Source organism: Cebus imitator, unplaced genomic scaffold (genome assembly GCF_001604975.1).
Source record: "Cebus imitator isolate Cc_AM_T3 unplaced genomic scaffold, Cebus_imitator-1.0 Scaffold8, whole genome shotgun sequence".
In the NCBI taxonomy this organism is placed as follows: domain Eukaryota; kingdom Metazoa; phylum Chordata; class Mammalia; order Primates; family Cebidae; genus Cebus; species Cebus imitator.
This window is the reverse complement of record NW_016107323.1, coordinates 4,695,850-4,717,216: the sequence shown is the minus strand read 5'-3', so window position 1 is coordinate 4,717,216 and position 21,367 is coordinate 4,695,850. Positions and strand designations below refer to the sequence as shown.

At 43.1% G+C, this 21,367-nt stretch overlaps 1 protein-coding gene and 1 long non-coding RNA gene across 4 annotated transcripts in view; one reads left to right on the top strand and one right to left on the bottom strand.

The window, feature by feature from the left end:
- PWP1 (PWP1 homolog, endonuclein) overlaps window positions 1-15,467 on the bottom strand; it is a 23,747-nt gene extending 8,280 nt beyond the window's left edge. The window contains exons 1-8 of one of the 2 annotated variants that reach the window (XM_017541049.2): window positions 15,233-15,467; window positions 12,540-12,598; window positions 12,246-12,430; window positions 7,734-7,819; window positions 7,537-7,633; window positions 4,251-4,361; window positions 2,896-3,026; window positions 752-813 (exon numbers count right to left, since the gene is read on the bottom strand). In XM_017541049.2, coding sequence (XP_017396538.1) covers window positions 752-813; window positions 2,896-3,026; window positions 4,251-4,361; window positions 7,537-7,633; window positions 7,734-7,819; window positions 12,246-12,430; window positions 12,540-12,598; window positions 15,233-15,304 — 803 coding nt within the window. In that variant the 5' untranslated portion in view covers window positions 15,305-15,467. Of the gene's footprint in view, window positions 1-751; window positions 814-2,895; window positions 3,027-4,250; window positions 4,362-7,536; window positions 7,634-7,733; window positions 7,820-12,245; window positions 12,431-12,539; window positions 12,599-14,959; window positions 15,150-15,232 lie in introns of those variants that run through there. The other variant, XM_037743020.1, reaches the window with a different exon arrangement.
- LOC108312890 lies at window positions 511-21,367 on the top strand. 2 transcript variants are annotated; one of them, XR_001828832.2, is made up of 3 exons: window positions 511-695; window positions 20,191-20,246; window positions 20,758-21,367. It is a non-coding gene; the product is annotated as an uncharacterized LOC108312890 (long non-coding RNA). The 2 variants fall into 2 exon arrangements; XR_005202287.1 differs by lacking the exon at window positions 511-695 and adding an exon at window positions 18,833-19,816.

Below are 21,367 nucleotides of genomic sequence, written 5' to 3'. Positions count from 1 at the left end.
GGTTTGGTTGTGTCCTCACCCAAATATCATCTTGAATTGTAGCTCCCATAATTCCCATGTGTTGTGGGAGGGACCCAGTGGAAGGCAACTGAATCATGTGGGCAGGTCCTTCCTGTGCTGTTGTCGTGAGAGTGAATGGGTATCACGATATTGGACGGTTTTATAAAGGAGAGTTCCCCTGCACCTGCCCCTTCTCCTGCCTGCTACCATGTAAGACATGACTTTGCTCCTCATTCACTTTCTGCCATGATGGTAAGGCTTCCCCAGCCATGTGGAACTGTGAGTCAATTAAACCTTTCCTTTATAAATTATCCAGTCTTGGGTATGTCTACATTAGCAGTGTGAGAACAGACTAATACCATTGGTAAGTTTTATATGTATTTTGCCATAATCTAAAGAAAAAAGAATATGTGGATAAGACGTGAAAACTAAACAGAGAAAAATGTCTTCTGGGAAGAAACACCATCCTATTGCACCATGGGCACTGCCATACACTGTTTTTTTCTAGTGATGGTGGGGAGAGAGCACTTGGTCACCAAACATGTAATGAGCACCCACAGTGATGAGCTGGCAAGTGACCTGGAGGATGCAAAGAAACAGATGGCAGAGCTCCTGCCTGCAAGCACAACATACTACAAGAAAGGAAGACAGACACAAAGGCCCACGGCACAAGTAAAAAGACGTGTAGGCATGAGGTAAGATCACAATGGCTATGGTCTTTTACAATCATTCAAATGTTATTTCTTTTTACCTGATTAGCTTATTCCATGAAAGGTCAAGGACAGCACTGGTATGCCCTTCTGCTGAGGAATTCTGTAAAATTTGTTTTAATTATTTTTTTGTATTAAAGTCCCCCCATAATAAAACTGAATATATTAATTTACAAGATTCTTTAAACCTTAAGATTATTTTGTTTTGGCCAGGCATGGTGGCTCACGCCTGTAATCCCAGCACTTTGGGAGGCCAAGGAGGGCAGATCACCTGAGGTCGAGAATTCGAGACCAGCCTGACCAACATGGAGAAACTCTGTCTCTACTAAAAATGCAAAATTAGCTGGGCATGCTGGTGCATGCCTGTAATCCCAGCTACTTAGAGGCTGAGGCAGGAGAATCGCTTAAACCCGGGAGGCGGAGGTTGCAGTGAGCTGAGATCGTGCCATTGCACTCCATCCAGTCTGGGCAATAAGAACAAAACTCCATCTCAAAAACAAAAGAAAAAGGAAAAAAAAAAAAAAAAAGACCATTTTGTTTAGTTTTGAGCTACAGTCTCGCTCTCTTGCCCCAGCTGGAGTGCAGTGGCATGATCTTGGCTCACCGCAACCTCTGCCTTCTAGGTTCAAGCCATTCTCCTGCCTCAGTCTCTCGAGTAGCTGGGATTACAGATGCACTCAACTACACCCGGCTAATTTCTATATTTTTGCGGAGATGGGGTTTTGCCCTGTTTGCCAGGGTAATCTGGAACTCCTGGCCTCGTGATCCACTTGCCTCGGCCTCCCAAAGTGCTGGGATTACAGGTGTGAGCTACTGCGCTCAACCTACTGATATCATATAAACTTTTGAAGAATAAAATAAATAAAACTTCGTCTCCCTGTTACTTTAGAGGCTCATCATAAATTTCATTATAGGGGCTGGGCGTGATGGCTCACACTTGTAATCCCAGGACCTTGGGAGGCGAATGTGGGAGCATTGCTTGAGGCTAGGAGTTTGAGATCAGCCCAGGCAACACAGCGGAACTCTGTCTCTACAAAAAAGTAAAAATTAGCCAGGCAATGGCGGAACAAGCCTATAGTCCCCGCTACTTAGGAAGCTAAGACAGGAGAATTAGGGGATCTCTTGAGCCTAGGAGTTCAAGGCTACAACTATAATTGTACCACTGCACTCTAGTCTGGGAGACAGAGCAAGACCCTACCCCTAAGGGGGAAAAAAAAAAAAAAATGAAAAAAATTTCATTACAGGGAACAGGGAAGAAACTTTTTTCTTTTTTATAGATAAAGTCTCATTCTGCCACCTAGGTGGGAGTGCAGTAGCACAATCATGGCTCACTGCAGCCTCGACCTCCTGGGCTCAAGTGACCTTCCATGCCTATGCTAGGACTATAGGCATGAGCTACTATGACTGGCCTAATAGTTCCTTTTTTTGAGACAGAGTCTCGTTCTGTCACCCAGGCGGGAGTGCAGTGGTGCGATCTCAGCTCACTGCAACCTCCACCTCTTGGGTTCAAGCAATTCTCCTGCCTCAGCCTCCAGCATAGCTGGAATTACAGGTGTGCACCACCACGCCCAGCTAATTTTTGTATTTTTAGTAGAGACCGGGTTTCACCATGTTGGCCAGACTGGTCTCAAACTCCTGACCTCAGGTGTTCCACCCACCTCGGTCTCCTAAAGTGCTGAGATTACAGGTGTGAGCCACCGTGCCTGGCCTGGTCTAGCAGTTATTAATCTAAGCACTATAATTATACAAATATCAATATGGTTCCCAACCCTCATAAAACCTAACAGTTTTTAAAGCTACAGGAGTTAATACATGGATAGTAAGAATTCAACACAATAACAGAAATTGTTTTAAAGTTCAAGATTAGTATTTCTGTATAAATAGCTACTGTATATGGAGGAGGCTCATAACCTGATAGTCCATCTATGGTAGCTATTCATATTAATATACTAGCTCTGAACTAGTTTTGTAAAGAAAGAACAACATGACAATGGAGGTTTTATGCAATCAGAAATAAGTTTTCTTTGGATGGGCTTTTCAAAACTAAAAACTACAATAATTTCCTAACTATCCCATCTCACCAAGAATATCTGATTGAAAAAGTGTACATTCCTACCTTTTCACCCCTACTCCCAAGTAAACTTATCTTTGTCATTAGAGTTTAAATATTCATTAACTTCTTTACCTTCTTTCCTTTCTTTTTCTTCTTTTTTGAAAGTTTAGTTCCAAGGGTGAAGACTGGCTCTAAAGAGTCCACTATATCAAGGTCCCACACTTCAATAACAGGGGTCATGTTTCCTACAGCAATGTAATTTCCTATGGGAGGAAATAATGCACGTATGATTACACAAAAAAAGACATACAGAACTTCTAATCAAATACATTACATTGTAGGTTAACTGAAAAATGCTTTAAAGCAGTACTTCTCAAACCTATATGCAAATGCAGCATCTGAATGTTGTTAAAATGCAGATTGTAGGCCGGGTGTGGTGGCTCACGCCTATAATCCCTGGCACTTTGGGAGGCTGAGGTGGGTGGATCACCTGAGGTCGGGAGTTTGAGACCAGCCTGACCAACATGGAGAAATCCCGTCTCTCCTAAAAATACAAAATTAGCCGAGCATGGTGGCACATGCATGTAATCCCAGCTAGTCAGGAGGCTAAGGCAGGATAATCGCTTGAACCCAGGACGCAGAGGTTGTAGTGAGCTGAGATCATGCCACTGCACTCCAGCCTAAGCAACACAGCGAGACTGTCTTAAAAAAAAAAAAAAAAAAAAAAAAAAAAAAAAAAAAAAAAAAAAAAAAAAAAAGCAGACTTATTTCAAGTAGTTCTAGGCAGGCAGTTCTAACTAGCTCATGGGTGATGCCCAGGCTGTGCTGCTGCTGGTCTTTGGCCCATAATTTTGAGTAACCAAGGCTCAATCTCTTGGCCTCAGTGTTCTCACTTATATAATGAGAACAGCCCTCCTCCTTTCCTCCTTCACAGGGTGCTATGGGAATGAAGATCAGATCAGATCAGATCATGAACATGAACAAGGTTTGCAAACAGGATGTAAGATAGTATAATCAGTGTTTACCTTTATTAAAAAGTACAGACAGGGTCAACTAATAGAGTGCAGATTTGGTTACAAAGACTAACATGAAAACCTAATCACTTGTCACGAGCCTCCTCATTTCGATTTTACCTTATGTTTTCTAAAACAGTTTACGCCCCTGAACTCTAGCTGGTAACACCTGACACATCTTACTATTTAAACTGAGACTTTATGGGAACTTTACAGCTCTACAGTGCAAAAGGCTTTCAGGTCCTGTCCTTCAGCCTATAGTACAGCAGCTACCTCCTCAGCTGATCAAAGTCTGGGGATTTATGGATCCCAAACAATAAAGTGATGGTGTGTTAAGAACTACTTAACTTCATAAAATAACAGTAAACTAAGAAAATATCAGCAACAATTCTGAAAACGTTCAAGAGAATAATTTATAGATCTAGGAGAAAATTAGACCGGAAATCATTGAGCAACCTTAAGTTTTGTAATTACCAGTAGAATCATCTGGGCTAGGATCAAAATTCAGCCATTCCACACTCAGAGGATATGCAGACAAGAGTATATCATGGTGTACATAAAAGGAGTCTTCTTCTTGATTATAAACTGAAAAGGTTGGGAAAAGAGACTTTAGTGCATCAAAACAAGTCATCAAAAATCACATCCCACTCCTGCCTGGCGGACAGAGAGACTGTCTCAAAAAAAAAAAAAAAAAAAAATTCCCATATCATGACTAGGCAAAAATTTTGCATGTCTAATATAGTCTCATCTTCTGGCATACTCCATAGGAGAAAATGAACACTGACATCTGATACTCCACCTGCATCCTTATCAGATATACAGTCCTGTCTTCTAGCTCATTCATAGAAAACAAATGCTCATAAGGTCTCCACAAGAAGTACTTATTATTTTATCTTCTAAAGGTCTAGCTGATTATAAGTCAAAAAGAACAAACCAAAAATAGCACTGCAGAGAAATAATTCATATTTGGAATCTAAATGCTTGTCAAAAATTACTTTAATATTTTTAAAAATGGTTTATGAAGACGAACAATGCAAACAAAGCTCCTGAGGAAACCCTTTTGGAATATGGCAACTAACAGAGTTAGCTCCTTAATATTAACAGCTATAATGTTAAGCAGCAAAAACACTGTCAAATCAATGACTAAGAAGTCTTTTAAAAGTTACACAGAAGGGTAGGCGTGGTGGCTCACGCCTATAATCCCAGCGCTTTGGGAGACTGCGGCAGGCAAATCACAAGGTCACGAAATCGAGATTATCTTGGCTAACACAGTGAAACCCCGTCTCTACTAAAAATACAAAACATTAGCCAGGTGTGGTAGCACGTGCCTGTAGTCCAAGCTACCCGGGAGGCTAAAACAGGAGAATAACTTGAACCCAGGAGGGGGAGGTTGCAGTGAGCCTTGCACCACTGCACTCCAGCCTAAGGGACAGAGCGAGACTCTGTCTCAAAAAAAAAAAAAATTCACAACAGAACCCACTAATCAGAACCCTTCCCCATATGCTTTTTATTAAAAAAGAGGTAAATATAAAACAAGCTAAGGATTTTATTTTTAATTCCTCAGATCTCTGCTTCTGGAATACATCCTGGGATTAGCAGATTTGTGTAATGTTCTACACATCTCTATAAAGAGAATTCATGTTCAAAATTATTAGACTGTAGTCCTACAAAACCCTCGACCATGTTCAATGTATTCAGCTTACATTTTACATAAAATGTAAAATGGTGATAATACTTTAAAACATACTCTTAACCATGTGAGATAAATATTTGGATCAGTGTTAGAATATAAATTTGAAGTTATTCTTGCACAGATATGCTGGGCAATTTGGAGATTCCTTCCAAACTGAAATAATGAAGTATATTTATAATAACCTAACTTAGAAGGAACTGGAAATACAACAGCCTTAACTTCTTTCTCAGCTCCTCTTTGATCCTGAGTTCAAAGGAATGACTATAAGTTCTCAGATAAGAATGCATAAAAAAATCAATAATGACTAAAAAACTATAAGGTCTCAATTTTTTGGAATTAGAATTGGTCTTAAAAGCAAAGTAAACAAGTGGTTTTCATTTGAAATATGTAAAAGTTCAAAGATATCAAGAGTTAGAAAGAATAATTTCACATTAAAGTGCCTGCTATTTAAAGCCTTTTTAAGAAAGACTGCATAAGAGGACCACAATGAGCCACGGGATAAAATGGGCCTCATCTATAGGCTTCCCACTGGCAACCTTAAAGATTCTGAAGAGTTACAGAAATCCAAAAGTTAATCAATGGAAGCTGCGATGAAGCAACCTAGAAGATGCCAATAAACATTAAGCCTAAGGGTTTTATTTTTTTCAAACTGTGCAACTGTGTTTCCTATAACAAAGGATTTATCAGCCTAATAATCTCTTTGAATCTTCAAAGTTTCAAGATGATCTGAAGACTGCTGGAGGAGGAGAGTATCTGGGCAGGGATGGACTTGTCTGAGGATATGAGCACAGTGGAAGGGGCAAAAAAACAAAAGGGAAAATCTGTAGGGAGAGTGCTCCACACATTGTGGAAGTCTACTTTCAGCATATAAAAAAATAAATTTTACATTAAAAATACCCAAGTGAGGCCGGGCGCGGTGGCTCACGCCTGTAATCCCAGCACTTTGGGAGGCCGAGGCGGGTGGATCACGAGGTCAAGAGATCGAGACCATCCTGGTCAGCATGGTGAAACCCCGTCTCTACTAAAAATACAAAAATTCAGCTGGGCATGGTGGCGCGTGCCTGTAGTCCCAGCTACTCAGGAGGCTGAGGCAGGAGAATTGCCTGAACCCAGGAGGCGGAGGTTGCGGTGAGCTGAGATCGCGCCATTGCACTCCAGCCTGGGTAACAAGAGCGAAACTCCGTCTCAAAAAAAAAAAAAAAAATACCCAAGTGAGGTAAGCCATTCAATCAACGTTTATTAAATCAAAAATAGCAACATTTAAAAGTATTATTTAAAAATTCCTATTTTCATGCCTGCTTCTGATTACTGCAAAGCATTCACTTCTGGCTTTGATACAAATATTCCTTGAAGTGGGAAAGACAACTAAGATATTTTGGTTCCAAAAGAGAAATACGGCCTTTTGTGTTGAATTATTATGAGGAAAATAAAATGTTCTGCAAAGGGGAAATATCTGAAATAACTCTATTTAAAAAACATGAGAAAAACCTGTCCATCCGGTATAATCCACATAAAGAAAAAGTGGCCAGAAAAAAAATTAGGAGTAAAAAACCAGGTGAGAAGTTATTAACTCTAGGAAATAGAATTATACATTTTTCTTTTCTTCTCACCGAGATGGGCTTTGTCACCCAGGATAGAGTAAAGTGGAGCAAACATAGGCTCACTGCAGCCTAGAACTCATGGGCTCAAGTGATCCTCCCGCCTTAGCCTCCCTAGTCCTCAAGTAGCTGGGATTACAGGCATGTGCCACCAGGTCCAGGTAATTTAAAAAAATTTTTGTAGAGACGGTCTCACTATGTTGCCCAGGCTGGTCTCAAACTCCTGGGCTCAGGCAATCACTCCTATGAAAAATTTCCAGGGGACTTATTTCCATAAAAAATTCAGATACCAAAGTATCTACTGGACTATACATGCCCCCAGAACAATAAACAAGAAATTGGCCACCTGTGTAAAGTTTACTTAAATGAGATACAATAGGATTTGGCACCTAAAAATGAAATAGTAACTATTTCATTTATTATTTTACCATCACTTAGAAAATCTTGTAGTAAGGGATTTATCACTTACCATGCACCTCTAAATTGCACTGGTCCTGTTCAGCTCGGCCACAAACTATGAGATTATCACTGGGCTTAATCAAGAAATCTTCACGTTCATATTGTTCCTAGGTGAGAGAAAACAAAAGTCATTGGCTAGAACAAGAGAGTCAGTAAGGTTTTTCAAACACTTAAGAGCATAATTAGAAAAACGATGTAAATATTTACCGTATCTTTCAGAGTAACGTAAGGATCCTGATCATTACTGCCGTAGACTGTAAGACCCAAGAGAGATTCACCAAGAGTCTCAGCATCTGTAAGAAAAATTGATAAATTAAAATGAATAAAATAGTCATCTTGACAAAAACATTTTTTCTGTGACATCCATTCTTGGACTTAGATGCAACCATCTATAACTAATTCTGGATCATCCAGAATTGGGAAAAAAAGTACGTAAGAAGCAGCAGGAATTTAAAAGCTATTTGTATTTGACTTTTGGAGTGCATTTCAGATAGTCTCGGAATTCACAATCTTCATATAAAGAATTGCATCAGAGCATTAGACCCTTTTCGAAAATATTAGAACTCTCTTGAGATTCTCTGGCTCCTTGCAGTCATGACTGAAGGTGCTACAGAGAGGCACTCTTGAGGACCTGGAAGTAAAATGACCCTGAAACATGAAATCAACACAATAAATAAGGACTGCCTGGTAAAAACAATCGAGAAATGATGTGTTTCAAAAAATTAACCAGGTTGCTTTACTGCACATGTTCTCAGAACTGCTGATAGCCCATAGACCTTATTAGCATATGAAAAATATGCACAAGAAATACTGTATGCCTTTTCCACTAACTTACTTGAAAATGAAATTATTCTTTTATGGCACATCTACAAGGGTAACAAAGGATAACTCAGGAAAAGGAAGATACACTAAATTGTTAGAGAAAGCCACTTTAAGGAGGCAGGACTGATGTCTTAAACATCTGATATGCAACAGAGAAAGCAATTTCTGCTACCTGAGAAAGAGCTGATTCTGAATGCCATCTCTCCAGGCTGGGTTAGCTCTTTGTTTCTCTGTAAATTCACAGCACTCTGTCCCTAACAAGGTTGGAGCCCACAACCCAGAGTCAAATGGAAAAAACTATCCTCTGCTGGATTGTATCTATAGAAAAGATGCAGTGAAAAGAATGAAGGCTTTAGAGCCAGAGAGTGGTCAAAACTAAGCACTTTCATGAGCTATGTGTAAATGGAGGTAATGATTCCTTTCTAAGTAATGCAGATAAAGAAAAATGAGGTTAATAGTAATCCATAGGACAGATGGCCAAGGGAATGAGGAAAAAAGAGGAATACACATCTAGATGGAAAAATGGGTAAGTGACAATAAAATTCAATATAGATGGAGTAAAAAAAAATCAGGGTTACTTCTTGTCTGAAGGAAAAGAAGTACACTAGCGATAATAAGATGGAAACTAGAGGTACCAATTCTGGAAGAAAGTTCATCCACCAGGATGATGCAAAACTCCCAGCTACCACTGTAACCCCTTTCTTCCCTGTCCTCCTCCTCATTCTTAGTGCCCCAAGCCAGGCCCTCTTTGCTTCTGGCCTAATTTAAGTTTCTGCTCCTCTAAAAAGAGATTCACACTATCTCCCAACCTATTCTCCACTGCTGCCTGAGTTAACTTCCTAAGGGCATGTTCAATTATCATGTGTTCCATGCTCAAATACCTTTAATGATTTCCCCCACACAGAACACACAGATTGCTAAGCCTGGTCTTCTAAGTCTACTGGGACCTGATAAGTCTTTCTTCCAGACTTCACAGCAACTCCCCACCCACCTTCTCTGTTTCACTCATACAGATCAACTTACCGAGCATTTCCCTCCTTTGGGTCTTTTTCTAAGCTCTTCCTCTCCCCATCACACACATTGGGCCAAGCTCAACATTGCTCTGGCACTAAAGGCTTCCTATAGTTTGTCACATTCCACAAAATTTTCCTCTTACTTGGCTCAGGTCTACCTCCTCAAGGTTATCTACAGTCCTCAAATATGCCCGCCTGAGGCATCCAGGCCAAGTCTGCCGATTGACTTTGGTTAATCCCACCTCCACTCAGAACCTACTCCCTCATTTCTCATTGCCTGTCCATTGTTTACTGATTGTCCTGTGTCCAACACAGACCATGTCTCATGTCCTATTCTTCACGCACTCCAACCACACTGCTCTTCCCGATACCCCACAGTGCTCACCATCAACCCGTGCGTGTCTGATTTTAAAACTTTGTATTATAGAATTTCTTTTTTTTTTGGAATGGAGTCTTGCTTTGTCACCCAGGCTGGCGAGCAGTAGTGAGATCTCGGCTCACTGCAACCTCTGCTCCCGGATAGCCTCCCAAGTAACTGGGACCACAGGCACCTCCACCATGCCCAGCTAATTTTTGTATTTTTAGTAGAGATAGGGTTTCACTCCATATTGGCCAGGCTGGTCTCAAACGCCTGACCTCGTGATCTGCCTGTCTCGGCCTCCCAAAGTACTGGGATTACAGGCGTGAGCCACCACACCCAGCTGTAGAATTTTTGAAAAATGAAAATAAGTAGAGAGGGCATCATGAACCTTGTATCACCTCACTTTAACGATTAACATTATTTTCTGAATATCACTTTCAGCCCTCCCTCTCCCCATCTCTGGAGTTTTTCAAATTGAATCCTTGAAAGTATATTATTTTTACTCAGCATTTCAATGATACTCCTAACAGATACGGTCATTTTTAAGTGCCTAATTATAATTGCTGTAAGACTTTTTAAAACTTTTATTATTTAGACATGGAGTCTCACTCTGTTGTCCAGGATGGAGTGCAGTATCGTGATCATAGTTCACTGCAGCCTTGAACTCCTGGGCTCGGGCAATCCTGCTGCCTAAGTGCCTCATGCAGCTGGGATTACAGACATGAGCCACCATACTCAGCTCTGCTATGACTTTCTTATGTAGTATTTCAACCATCAATTTAACAGGTAGCTGTGATTTAACAGGTAATTGTGATTCTACTTTGTCGCAGATAACATTTGTACTAAGGGTTAATTTCTGTTTCAGATCATCTACATTTTATAACTTGGGAGTAGCTGATTCTAGCTGTCAAGAGTCTCTTCAGCTCCCAGGTCCGCAGACTAACTAGGATTTACAAGTTAAATAACTTATTTCACCTACTCAGTGTGCCAAATGCCTGTTTCTCAAACTCTTAAGATTTGGGGTTAGTGCCACCTAGTGTAGCACATTCCAAAAGAAACAGAGAGCTTATCCAGCTTTTGTCAGCCCCTTTTCCAGTTATCTTTTTTTTTTTTTTTTTTTTTTTTTTTTTTTTTTTTTTTTTTTTTTTTGAGACAAGGTCTCACTCTGTCGCCCACGCTGGAATGCACTGGTTCGATCTCGGCTCACTGCAGCCTCCACCTCCTGAGTTCAAGAGATTCTCCTGCCTCAGCTTGTCAATTAGCTGGAATTACAGGTGCATGCCACCACACCCAGCTAATTTTGGTATTTTTAGTAGAGATGGGGTTTCACCTCATGTTGGCCAGGCTGGTGGTCTCAAACACCTGACCTCAGGTGATCTGCCCACTTCGGCCTCCCAAACTGCTGGGATTACAGGCGTGAGCCGCCGCACCGGGCCCATTAATCTTTATACTTACTTTCCCCGGAAGAGCACTATTGTTGTCATTGCAGCTCACTTTATTCCCCCACAAGGCTTTCTATAAACTTCCGCTTATCATCTGTCTTCTGCTCTATTTCCTTTTTCTCTTCCCACTCATGATTTTTTCTTATTGAGATGGATTCTCACTGTGTTAACCAGGCTGGAGTGCAGTGACACAATCTCGGCTCACTGCAACTTCCACCTCCCAGGTTCAAGCAATTCTACTGCCTAAGCCTCCTGAATAGCTGGGATTACAGGGGCCTGCCACCACGCCTGGCTAATTTTTAGTAGAGACACTGTTTTGCCATATTGGCCAGGCTGGTCTTGAACTCCTGACCTCAAGTAATACAGCTGCCTCGGCCTCCCAAAGTGCTGGGATTACAGGCATGAGCAACCGTACCCAGCCCCTTTTTCTAATTATCTCCAACAATAGCATCTCACAATGCATACAGTAGTCCCCCCTTATCTATGGGGGATACATTCCAAGACCCTCAATGGTTGTCTAACACTGCAGATAGTATCAAACCTTATATACATTGTCTTTTCCTATACTTACCTAGGAATCAAATAGTTATACTGTAATAAAAGTTATGTGGAAGTCATCTCTCTCAAAATACTGTACTTTACTTACTCATTTTCAGACCGCAGTTGACTGTGGCTAACTGAAACCAAAGAAAGCAAAACCGTGGATAAGGGGGATCTTCTGTATTCTGAGAAAACTGACTGCAGTTGAGGAAAAGGTATATGGATATCAGTTCAAGCACACCACAGCACAATTGCATAAAGGAACTCACAAGCGGGTTACAGATTATTAAACCTGATAGATGCAATAAAATACACAGTACTTTGTTTTTTTTTTTAGATCCTAGATGTATATCTTAGATTGGTGGGTTAGAGCTTATCCTCTAAACTAGTTTAGGAATCATGCCCTCTGCCCAAGTCTTTAACCAGATTATCTTACTGATGTCAGGAACAATAAAATCTCAAAGTAAAGCTTTGGAACACCACAAACATGACCCAACACACTGAGCTTATAATTACAAACCAGAAGGGGATAAACTCTAACCTGGGTCACCTTCCTCATCGTATTTATCCAAGTCGTACTCAGCCAGCTCATCATCATTGAGGGTCCTGTCATCCTCCGCGTCACCATCCTCCAGGGGCTCTCTTGGGCGTGCTTGGGTGCGTGCACTCTGCATGCCATCTTCTGAAGGACTGCCTGTCTCCTCTTCATCACTGCCACCTTCTTCTCTGTCAGCACACACACATAAAAGAGAATTACCCAAGTGGTACCTTCCAATAACAACACCACCTCGTCATCATGATTTAAGGTGTAGATTTCATCTGGTCCTAAACTTACTGCAACTTCTCCTTTGCCTCAGCAATGAGTCGTTTTACTTCTTCTTTATTCAGCTCTACCTGTGAGAGAGCAAACATTTCATTACAATATATGTAAGGAAATCATTAGAATTCTTTGAATTAAAAAGTAGTTTGCAAACGAATGTAAAATGTAACATCACGCAATGTAATCAAGAATCAAACATCAATCCATACACTACATTAAAAAATATAGATGTTTTAGATCCTTACAATTAAGATCCCTCCCCATCTGAAACTTCAAAAATCATGCTCATTCTACTCTACCTCTCACTCAGTCTTAAAACCCCAAGACTGATTTTGTTAAAGTGGTTCTGTGGTACCCATTTGGTTTTCTTCCAGCTATCTCTGACTCCGTGTAGGGCTCTCTTCCCTGACTCCCTCTCTTCCCTGTGGACATTGCTTAACAAACCACCCTTGCATTAGTCCTCTGTTCTTTTGCCTATTATAACTGCCACACAGTCACTTATCTGGCTCATGTCCTTGCAAAGTTCATTCATTCTCAAGACTAAAACTACCACCTCTGAACGGATTACTCCAAACTTTCTTCCTCTAATTTGATATTCCAGTTCCACTTCTCCAACTGCCTATAAAACTTCCCACCTGAACATCCTTTATCCTAGTATTACCAAATTCAAAGCTGACGTCACTCTCTCTACTTCAAAACTGGAGTTCCCTCACCTAATCAATGCTCCAGTACCTTTTAAAAACACCCCGATCACAGCTGGCTGCAGTGGCTCACACCTGTAATCCCAGCACTTTGGGAGGCTGAGGTGGGAGGATTCCTTGAGCCCAGGAGTTTGAGACCAGCCTGGGCAACACTGGGAAACCCCCATCTCTATAAAAAAATTAAAAAATTAGCCAGGCATGGTGGTACGCACTGTAGTCACCTCAACAGACAGAGGCAGTCGGACTGCTTTGAGCCCAGGAGGTTGAAGCTGTAATAAACCATGATTGCGCCACGGCACTGCAGCCTGGGTTATAGAGCAAGACTCTACCAAAAAAAAAAAAAAAAAATCCCTATTAAAACGGAACTGTAAACTCTTTGAAGACAGAAACTGGCTTGTCATTGTATAGTTCAGTGCCTGGCCCGTGATAGTGATGCGTAATGACTGATAAATAAATCAATCACCTAGTTTCCACTACAATGCCTCTAGTAATATGAAAATCCCCTTAAGAATTCTATTGTGGGATAGCTCTAGAAATTAAAGGTTGTTTAATTAAAAGCTACTTAGTTGCCCAGTTTCTTTTAATTTTTAAGAGATGTGGCACAGGCAGTAATAGCTCCCTGCAGCCGTGAACTCCTGGGCTCATGTGATCCTCTCACTTCAGCCTCCTGAGTGACTGGGATCACAGGCACGAGCCACCACAAATGGCTTGTCCAACATCTCTTAGTTGGTCCAAGTTTTTCTTTCTGGGATTTCATAAAATAAATTCAATCTCTTCTTCCTATAAGCTGTTCAATTTACTGATTCCCTAACATGTCTGGGAATCTTAAAAATTTTAGGGTACCCTCCAGACTAATTACAACGCAAATACTTGGGAGTGGGACATAAATATCAGTATTTTTTGAACCTCCCCAAGTGTTTTCAATGTGTAGATTCATCTGGAAATCACTGTCTTCAAGTACTTGACAGGCTATACGTCTCTTTCTAATAACGGTTTCCTCCAACAATTTTTATATGAAATAATTTTCTGTTCCTATTCTACACACACACACACACACACACACACAGTGCTTACCATCAACCAACCCTGGAAAACAGTGGTAAATAAAACACAGTCCATGCCCCGGTGGAATTTACAACTACTGGGACTACTCCAATCCCTCCTTCCTGTTAACTCCATCTCCAAGCCACACTCCTGTCACCATCATCATTATCTTAGTCAATTACATTCAAATCAACCCCTGTACTCTTTGAGCACTTACTCCCACTGACATACTACATGTGCACATATCAGTCACATAAAAGCGGGGACTTTTTCTGTTTTGTTCATGTCTATCCCAGGACCCTGAACAATGCCTGGCCTACAGAAAGCACTTAGAATCCAATGAGTAAATTACTTAAGTAATCTTCACCTGTGCTACGGTCTTAAGTCTCCAACGCCTTTAGGTTTTTCACGTGTTACAATTACCTCTCATCCTCACTGCCACCATCAACAGCTCACTTGGATTACTGCAAAAAATTCCGAATTCACCTCCCAGTCTCACGACATCTTAGTTTCCACACCAGTTTTCTACAGCAGTCATCCTCACTCCTTCAGACACCCAGCACAGGAGTGGAAAGTGGAGTTTTCATGCTCTTTTCCCAGTTTTGCTTGAAGATGCACTGGGGTGCGAGTGAAACTGTGGTGTTGCTAAAAAGCCTTTTGGGGTATTTCCCACCAAAAGCAGCAGCTCACCGCTTTCCAACCAGCGAAGTCCACGTGCGTGAGAATTGGTCTGGGCTTGAGGGTGGGGATAGTGAGGAAGCGCGGTCCCTGACTCCCCACGCTCAGGCGAACCAGACCCTTTGAGCTGCAGCTCTAGTTGCGACAATCCGGGCAAAGCCGGCCTCACCCCAGCCAGTTGCGCCAGCCACCACCCTGAGTTCTGGGTCCACGTTCCCCCAGCGGGGCAGACCAGCCGTGCCGTAAAGAAGCCGCTCCCCTTATCTCCCAGCGACCAGGCCTCACCTTGTCTGGCATCTCTTTGGCCACGCCACAGCGGACCCAGGCCACGCACGTCACCTGGCGGCTGCGGTTCATGGTTCTCAGCTCAAGGGCACGTCAGGCTAGAAAACCGACCTTAGCGGGAGGGACCACCGCAGTGCCGCAGCCGCAAGCCTCGGGTTTTGCGCGGGGCCGCTGCCCTCAGAGCGCATGCGCCGACTTTAGCTCGTTCAGCGTTGGCACTCGTTTCTGACGTCATATGGAGACGCCGAAGGGAAAATGGGAGGGGACACAATGGAAGCGGAAGCGGCCGGGCGAGGAATCCACGTGGGGTGGGCTGGGCTGTGTTGAGTATCGAGAGAAGGCTTTTCAGGACTGCCTGTGACGATGCCTGCGGGCGTTGTAAAAGCAAAGAAAATATTTGAGACTGTAGGGGTCAGTCAGAAGCAAAGTCCCACCAATCTTTATTTTGCTTGCAGTTGTTGTAGACTTCAAGCTGACAAATGGTAGAGGTTTGTAGTTTGCTTTTTTTTTTAAAGCTTTCTCCAAAATTAATTTGTTTTTTCACGGAGATCCTACCATACATTTCATTACATTCCTAAATGTTACTTTCTCACCTTGAAACATTTAACACCTATTATATACTAAGTATGCGGTAGTGATTTAATATTGGCAAACACGAAGTGCTTGTTACATTGAAGGCGCTGTGTATATTCACGTGATTACTTATCCCGTTATGAGAGGTCTTATTTCCATGTTACACAAGGGAAACCAGCGATCCTTCCCAAGATTACACTGCTAGTAAGGGGTGTAGCTGGGATAGTCACCCAGGCAGTGTGACTCCCTTGTATCTATGTCATGCTTCTCAGCTAAGATCGGTCATCAGGTAGAATTTGTGAGTGGCTAGACGACTATAGAATGGAAAGTCTCAAACTAGCATCCCAGAAAAACTCTGGGTTTTGATCTCTTTCATGGCTGTGTGGCCCTGTCCTGGTCATTTACCCTCAATGCATCTACCTTTGAGAGAGGCAAGCAAAAGGAACAGGAAGGTGGCTGCTACGGTGAAAAGTGGCCAGGGTAAACTGTACACATGGTCTTCCCCAGTCGCATTGTCAAAGTGGGGGTGTCCACCTGTGGGCTCCATTTGGGGACCTTTTTGCAACACATTTATCTTTATAACCAATACTTTACCTGGTTCTCACAACACTTTGTTTTAAAGATGAAGTTATAGAGTCCCCAAATACCTTCCCACTCTGAGATTAAGGCATACAGGAGCTGATACAATTACAAGTTCTGTCACCAACTCATGTGCCTGTAATCCCAGCTACTTGGGAGGCTAAGGCTAGAGAATTCCTTGAACCCAGGAGGCAGAGATTACAGTGAGCCGAGATGGCGCAATTGCACTCCAGCCTCGGTGAAGAAGGCAGACCCCATATCAAAAAAAAAAAAAAAAAAGTAACTTTTTATTCCAAAGCTAGCTTAAGGGAAGAAGTATAGGCTTCCTGCCTTAAGGGTACCGCTTCACTTCTGGGGCAGAAAGCTAGGGCTTTTAAAGGCGGATGTGGCATAAATGGCATGCATGGGAGGGGGCAGTAGGGGCCTATGTGACTTGCTTCAGTGCCTTATCTACTAGATGGTTGAACTGGCACCTTCGCGGGCAGAACTAAGTTGTAAAAATGGCCCTTGTCTCCTGATACTCTCCAGGCGAGACAGCGTTTTGTAGGAGACACAACTTGGTTGTAAATTGACTGTCGTCTCTCAAGGCAGTCTTCCTGGTGGGAGAGATTTCCACTCCGGAGAATCTAAGCTCATAGTTAGATAAGGTTGCCCTGTAGAGAGTGTCTGGTGAAGAGAAGGTAAAAGGTGATAATTGCATTTCTAAAGAGCTAAGTAGGAGGTGGGGAACAGGGGAAAAGGAGAAAAGAGAAAATAACGAAATTTAAAAAAATAACTCATTCTCTTAAAAAAAATGGGGTGCCTGGTTACAACTCTGTCATCCAAGCTGGAGTGCAGTAGCATGATCGTAACTCACTGCAGCCTTGAACTTGGCCATTTTTAAGAGTATAATTTAGGCGTAGTAAGTACTAAATCACTAAGTTTTGAGGTCATCTTTTAAATGCAGCAATAATAACAAGCAGGTGAGAACTGTGCTGTATGAACTGATTTATTAGCAGAGCTGATTTATGAAGTCCTGGTGAGGCTTATGTGGGCTCACCTGGTAGACAGGAATGGGCTTAGGTTTGAGTATTTGACCCTAGGTCTTTTCCCCACGTGGGCCACCCTCTTATGGGCCAGCTTCTGCTCCATGATGCCCAGTCCCCTCGGGTTTGCTGTCACACCCAGCACGGTGTCTGCTGCAGCGTGGGCTCTTGATAAATATTAATATTTGTCAAATGAGTGAAAAAATTAAATAATAGAAGGTAGGCTAGGACTCCAGTTATTTTGGGCCTGCTAAGCTCAGCCTCTTTTACAGGACGTATTTCTGACATTCTGCCACTTCAGCCCAAGCTGTGAATTCCCTTTAAAAACGAAAATCCCAGGGCAGCAGGTATTATTAGTTCCTTATAATGAGAATTGAAAGAGATTGAGCTTAAGTAGCCCTGTTTCTAAGCCTGATTGTTGGGAACTAATGAACATATTTAACTCAGAAAAGTCTCTTTGCCAGAGGCCAGAAAAAATGTTGTCTGTGGCATGTTGGCTATTCTCAGTTAAAGGCCCCAGAGGATTGAACTCTGGGCCATGTCAGGCTTTTGTTACACCCTCAGCTCAGTGTCATCTGTACTTAGGCTCATAAACATTTTTTCTACATGGCCTTTGGTGCTGGGAAGGAAATGAAGCCTACGGTACCCTCCTACGCCTTGCACGAGGCTCTCTTTCTTGCTCCTCCTCTAGCTGATAAGGAGTGGGAGAAATAATAGCTACCAGTTACCAAGTGCTGGAGTCATACACCATGAATAGATTAGGCAGTCACAAAATCAGGAGTACAAAATGGAACTTGATTTTTCTAGAACTCAAGTTAATTTGCATTTTCACAAGGACGAGAGCCATGAGGGTCTTGTTACCACAGTATTTGCAACACCTGGCAGAGTGCCTGGCACAGCAAATGCCAGTAAATATTCATTGAATAAATGAATAATATTAGACTTCTAAACTGAAGTTTAAAGACATTAGGAAGGCTAGGCGTGGTGGCCCATGCCTGTAATCCCAGTACTTTAGGAGGTCAAGGTGGGTGGAACTCCTGAGGTCAGGAGTACGAGACCAGCCTGGCCAGTGAAACCCATCTCTACTAAAAATACAAAAATTAGCCGGGTGTGGTGGCGCGTGCTTGTAGTCCCAGCTTCTCGGGAAGCTGAGGCAGGAGAATCACTTCAACTGCGGAGGCAGGGGTTACAGTGAGCCGTGATCGTGCCACTGCGCTCCAGCCTGGATAATAGAGCAAGACCGCGTCTCAAAAAAACAAACAAAAAAAAGATATCAGGAAACTTGCCCTGTGTTATATAGTTAGTAATGGCAAGACAGTACCTTGACTCCTGAGATAGGATCCTGTCTGTCACGCGGCACAAGTTTTCTGGTAGAGTTGCTCATCAGTTCATTCATTCACTCCTTCATCTTTCAGGACTCTATTGAATGCGAGTGACCGCTAACCAACTCCAGTTGCCTTAGGCAAGAAACAGAATTTACATACTTGGATAGCTCAAGAACCTACTAACATAAATAATGTCAGACATAGCTGGGTCTCGGGGCTGAAACCACTGTCATCAGGATTGGACCTCTCTCCCATTTTTGTCTCTGTCTTCCAATCTGTTGACTTAACTTTAAGCCGTCAGCAGCTTCAGGCTTGTCTCCTCTTCACTACCTGCAACTTCAGCAGAAAAAGGACTTACCTTTCCCTCTACTTCTCCGTGTCTCATTTGCCTCTTCGGTTCTGGAATGATCACTAGTCACTAGTCACTGTGGAGAAGGTGATGCTTTTAGCAAAGCCTGAGCCACATGCCCAGCCCTGGAGCCAGGGAGACAATTAGCCATGCAGGGAACAGAGTGTGGCAGCAAGAATTCTCTGGAGGGAACTTGGGGTGCCGCTGCGAGGAGTGGGCTGGCGAGAAGCACTTCCACTCGTGACATGCAGCGATTGTTTTCTTTGCTATCTTTATGCAGGACAGTTTGGGAGACAGGGAGCTACCAAAATGAACATGACACAGCCCTTCCCTTCACCCCAGGACTTTGTGCTCTAGCGTAGGATCAGAGGTTTATGGTCAAGGGAAAGTTAAATAAGACATCCAAGCAAATGTGGCTGTGACAGCCTGATGGGTGACTGCTTCATCCTGTTCACTGTCCAGTTGCTGGGTGGTAGCTGAGGTTTGACTATCTACCCTTCCCAGAAACAGCATTTCCTCCTCCTTGATGCCATCACCATCACCACCTGTCAGAAAGCTCCTTTCCACAGACTTAAGGAGTAGTTTTCTGCACCCTCTAGCGTCTGCGTAACCCTTCAGTGTTCAAGTGAAACTTCAACCCTATAAGCTTTCCAACTCAAGTTCTACCTTGGTTTTCTGCTCCAGTCTGTCTCCAGATGACCAGCTGTGTGGTACCAGGGTCACAGTCCCAGAGGTGATGCTAGAGCAGTGTGAATGAGGAAGAGAGAGGGCAGATGGGTGGCAGGGAGCCAGATGATGCAGTGTTGCTGTGGGTGGTTAGGGAGGTATGGGGCTGTGGGGAGCGGTGTAGGATGGTAAATGACACCACCCAACTTAGGTTTCAGGTCATTTCAGCTCCCGTGTGTGTCCTGCAGGGGTGGGGGTGGTGGGTGGGCTGAGTGAATGTGGGGAGAACTATGAGGAGGTCATTGCAGTAATCAAGGGGCAGATGGCAGTGACTTGGACAAGAGTGTTGCCTGGGTGTGGGGTCGAGGGAAGTGGAGAAAGATGCCATCTTCTGGTGGGAAGACCTGTCAGTAATTTGTGCCCACGTTTAATCTACCACAGCTGGGAAGACTAATGAGAAGAAGGAGGTGACTGATCTAAGACCACACACACATCGTGTACGTGTCAAGATCGGGGACGGAGCCTGGCTGTCTCAGCTTCAGTCCTGTGTGGTCCCTTCTGTCCCCACGCAGCCTCTTTTGGAAGGAAAGACAGAAATGTGCGCCTAGGGAAAAGTCAAGACCTTTACCACAGCCCTGGATATAATGAGGTCAATCACATCCCTGCCATCTCAAACCCCACCTGATTTGGTTTGGCTCTGTGTCCCCACCCAAATCTCATTGAATCGTAGTTCCCATAATTCCCATGTGCTGTGGGAGGGACCCGGTGGGAGATAATTGAATCATGGGGGTGGTTGCCCCATGCTGTTCCATCATAGTGAATAAGTCTCATGAGATCTGATAGTTTTATAAGGGGAAACCCCTTTCTCTTCATTCTCATTTTTGCCCTTGCCCGCTGCTCTGTAAGACATGCCTTTCACCTTGTGCCGTGATTGTGAGGCCTCCCCAGCCCCGTGTGAGTCTATTAAACCTCTCTCTTTATACGCAGTCTTGGGTGTGTCTTTATCAGCAGCATGATACCCACCTATGTGGCACTCACAGAGATTTCTGAGTGGACCGAAAAATGGACCACACTGTTCACGAGAAGCAGAGGAAGGGCGATCTCTCCCTTCGTGATGGCAGAGGAGAAAGGAGGATCTGAGCATGGTTCCTGGAATTCTACAGCCAGGCTTCAGCAGGCGTCAGTCACCATGTAGGTCAGGCTGAGTGGACACTGGTCATACGTTTGTCTTCTCCACTAGACGGTCTTATACATCTTGGCATGCCCAGGGCCTGGCAGAGAGTACACGCCAAATAAATACTTGAGAAATAAATGGAAGATGACTTCTCAGACCTTGTTAAGGATGGGATGGTGTACTTGTTTCATGGCTGTGCGATTCATCACAGAAGCAAAGTTGTTGCAGGATGATAATTACAGCTCCTAGGTACCACGTTTAGTGTTGGATCCCCATGCGTGGCACAGAGTGGGTGTTGAGTAAACATTGAATGAATGAATGGATGAGTGAAACTTCTCAATCCCTCATGTATAAGTTAGATTCACGCTCTTCCAAAAAAAAAAAAAAAGTAGTTAATTCTTTGGAACCCAAGAATGCAGAAGTGTGGCTCCACCTAGTGGACAC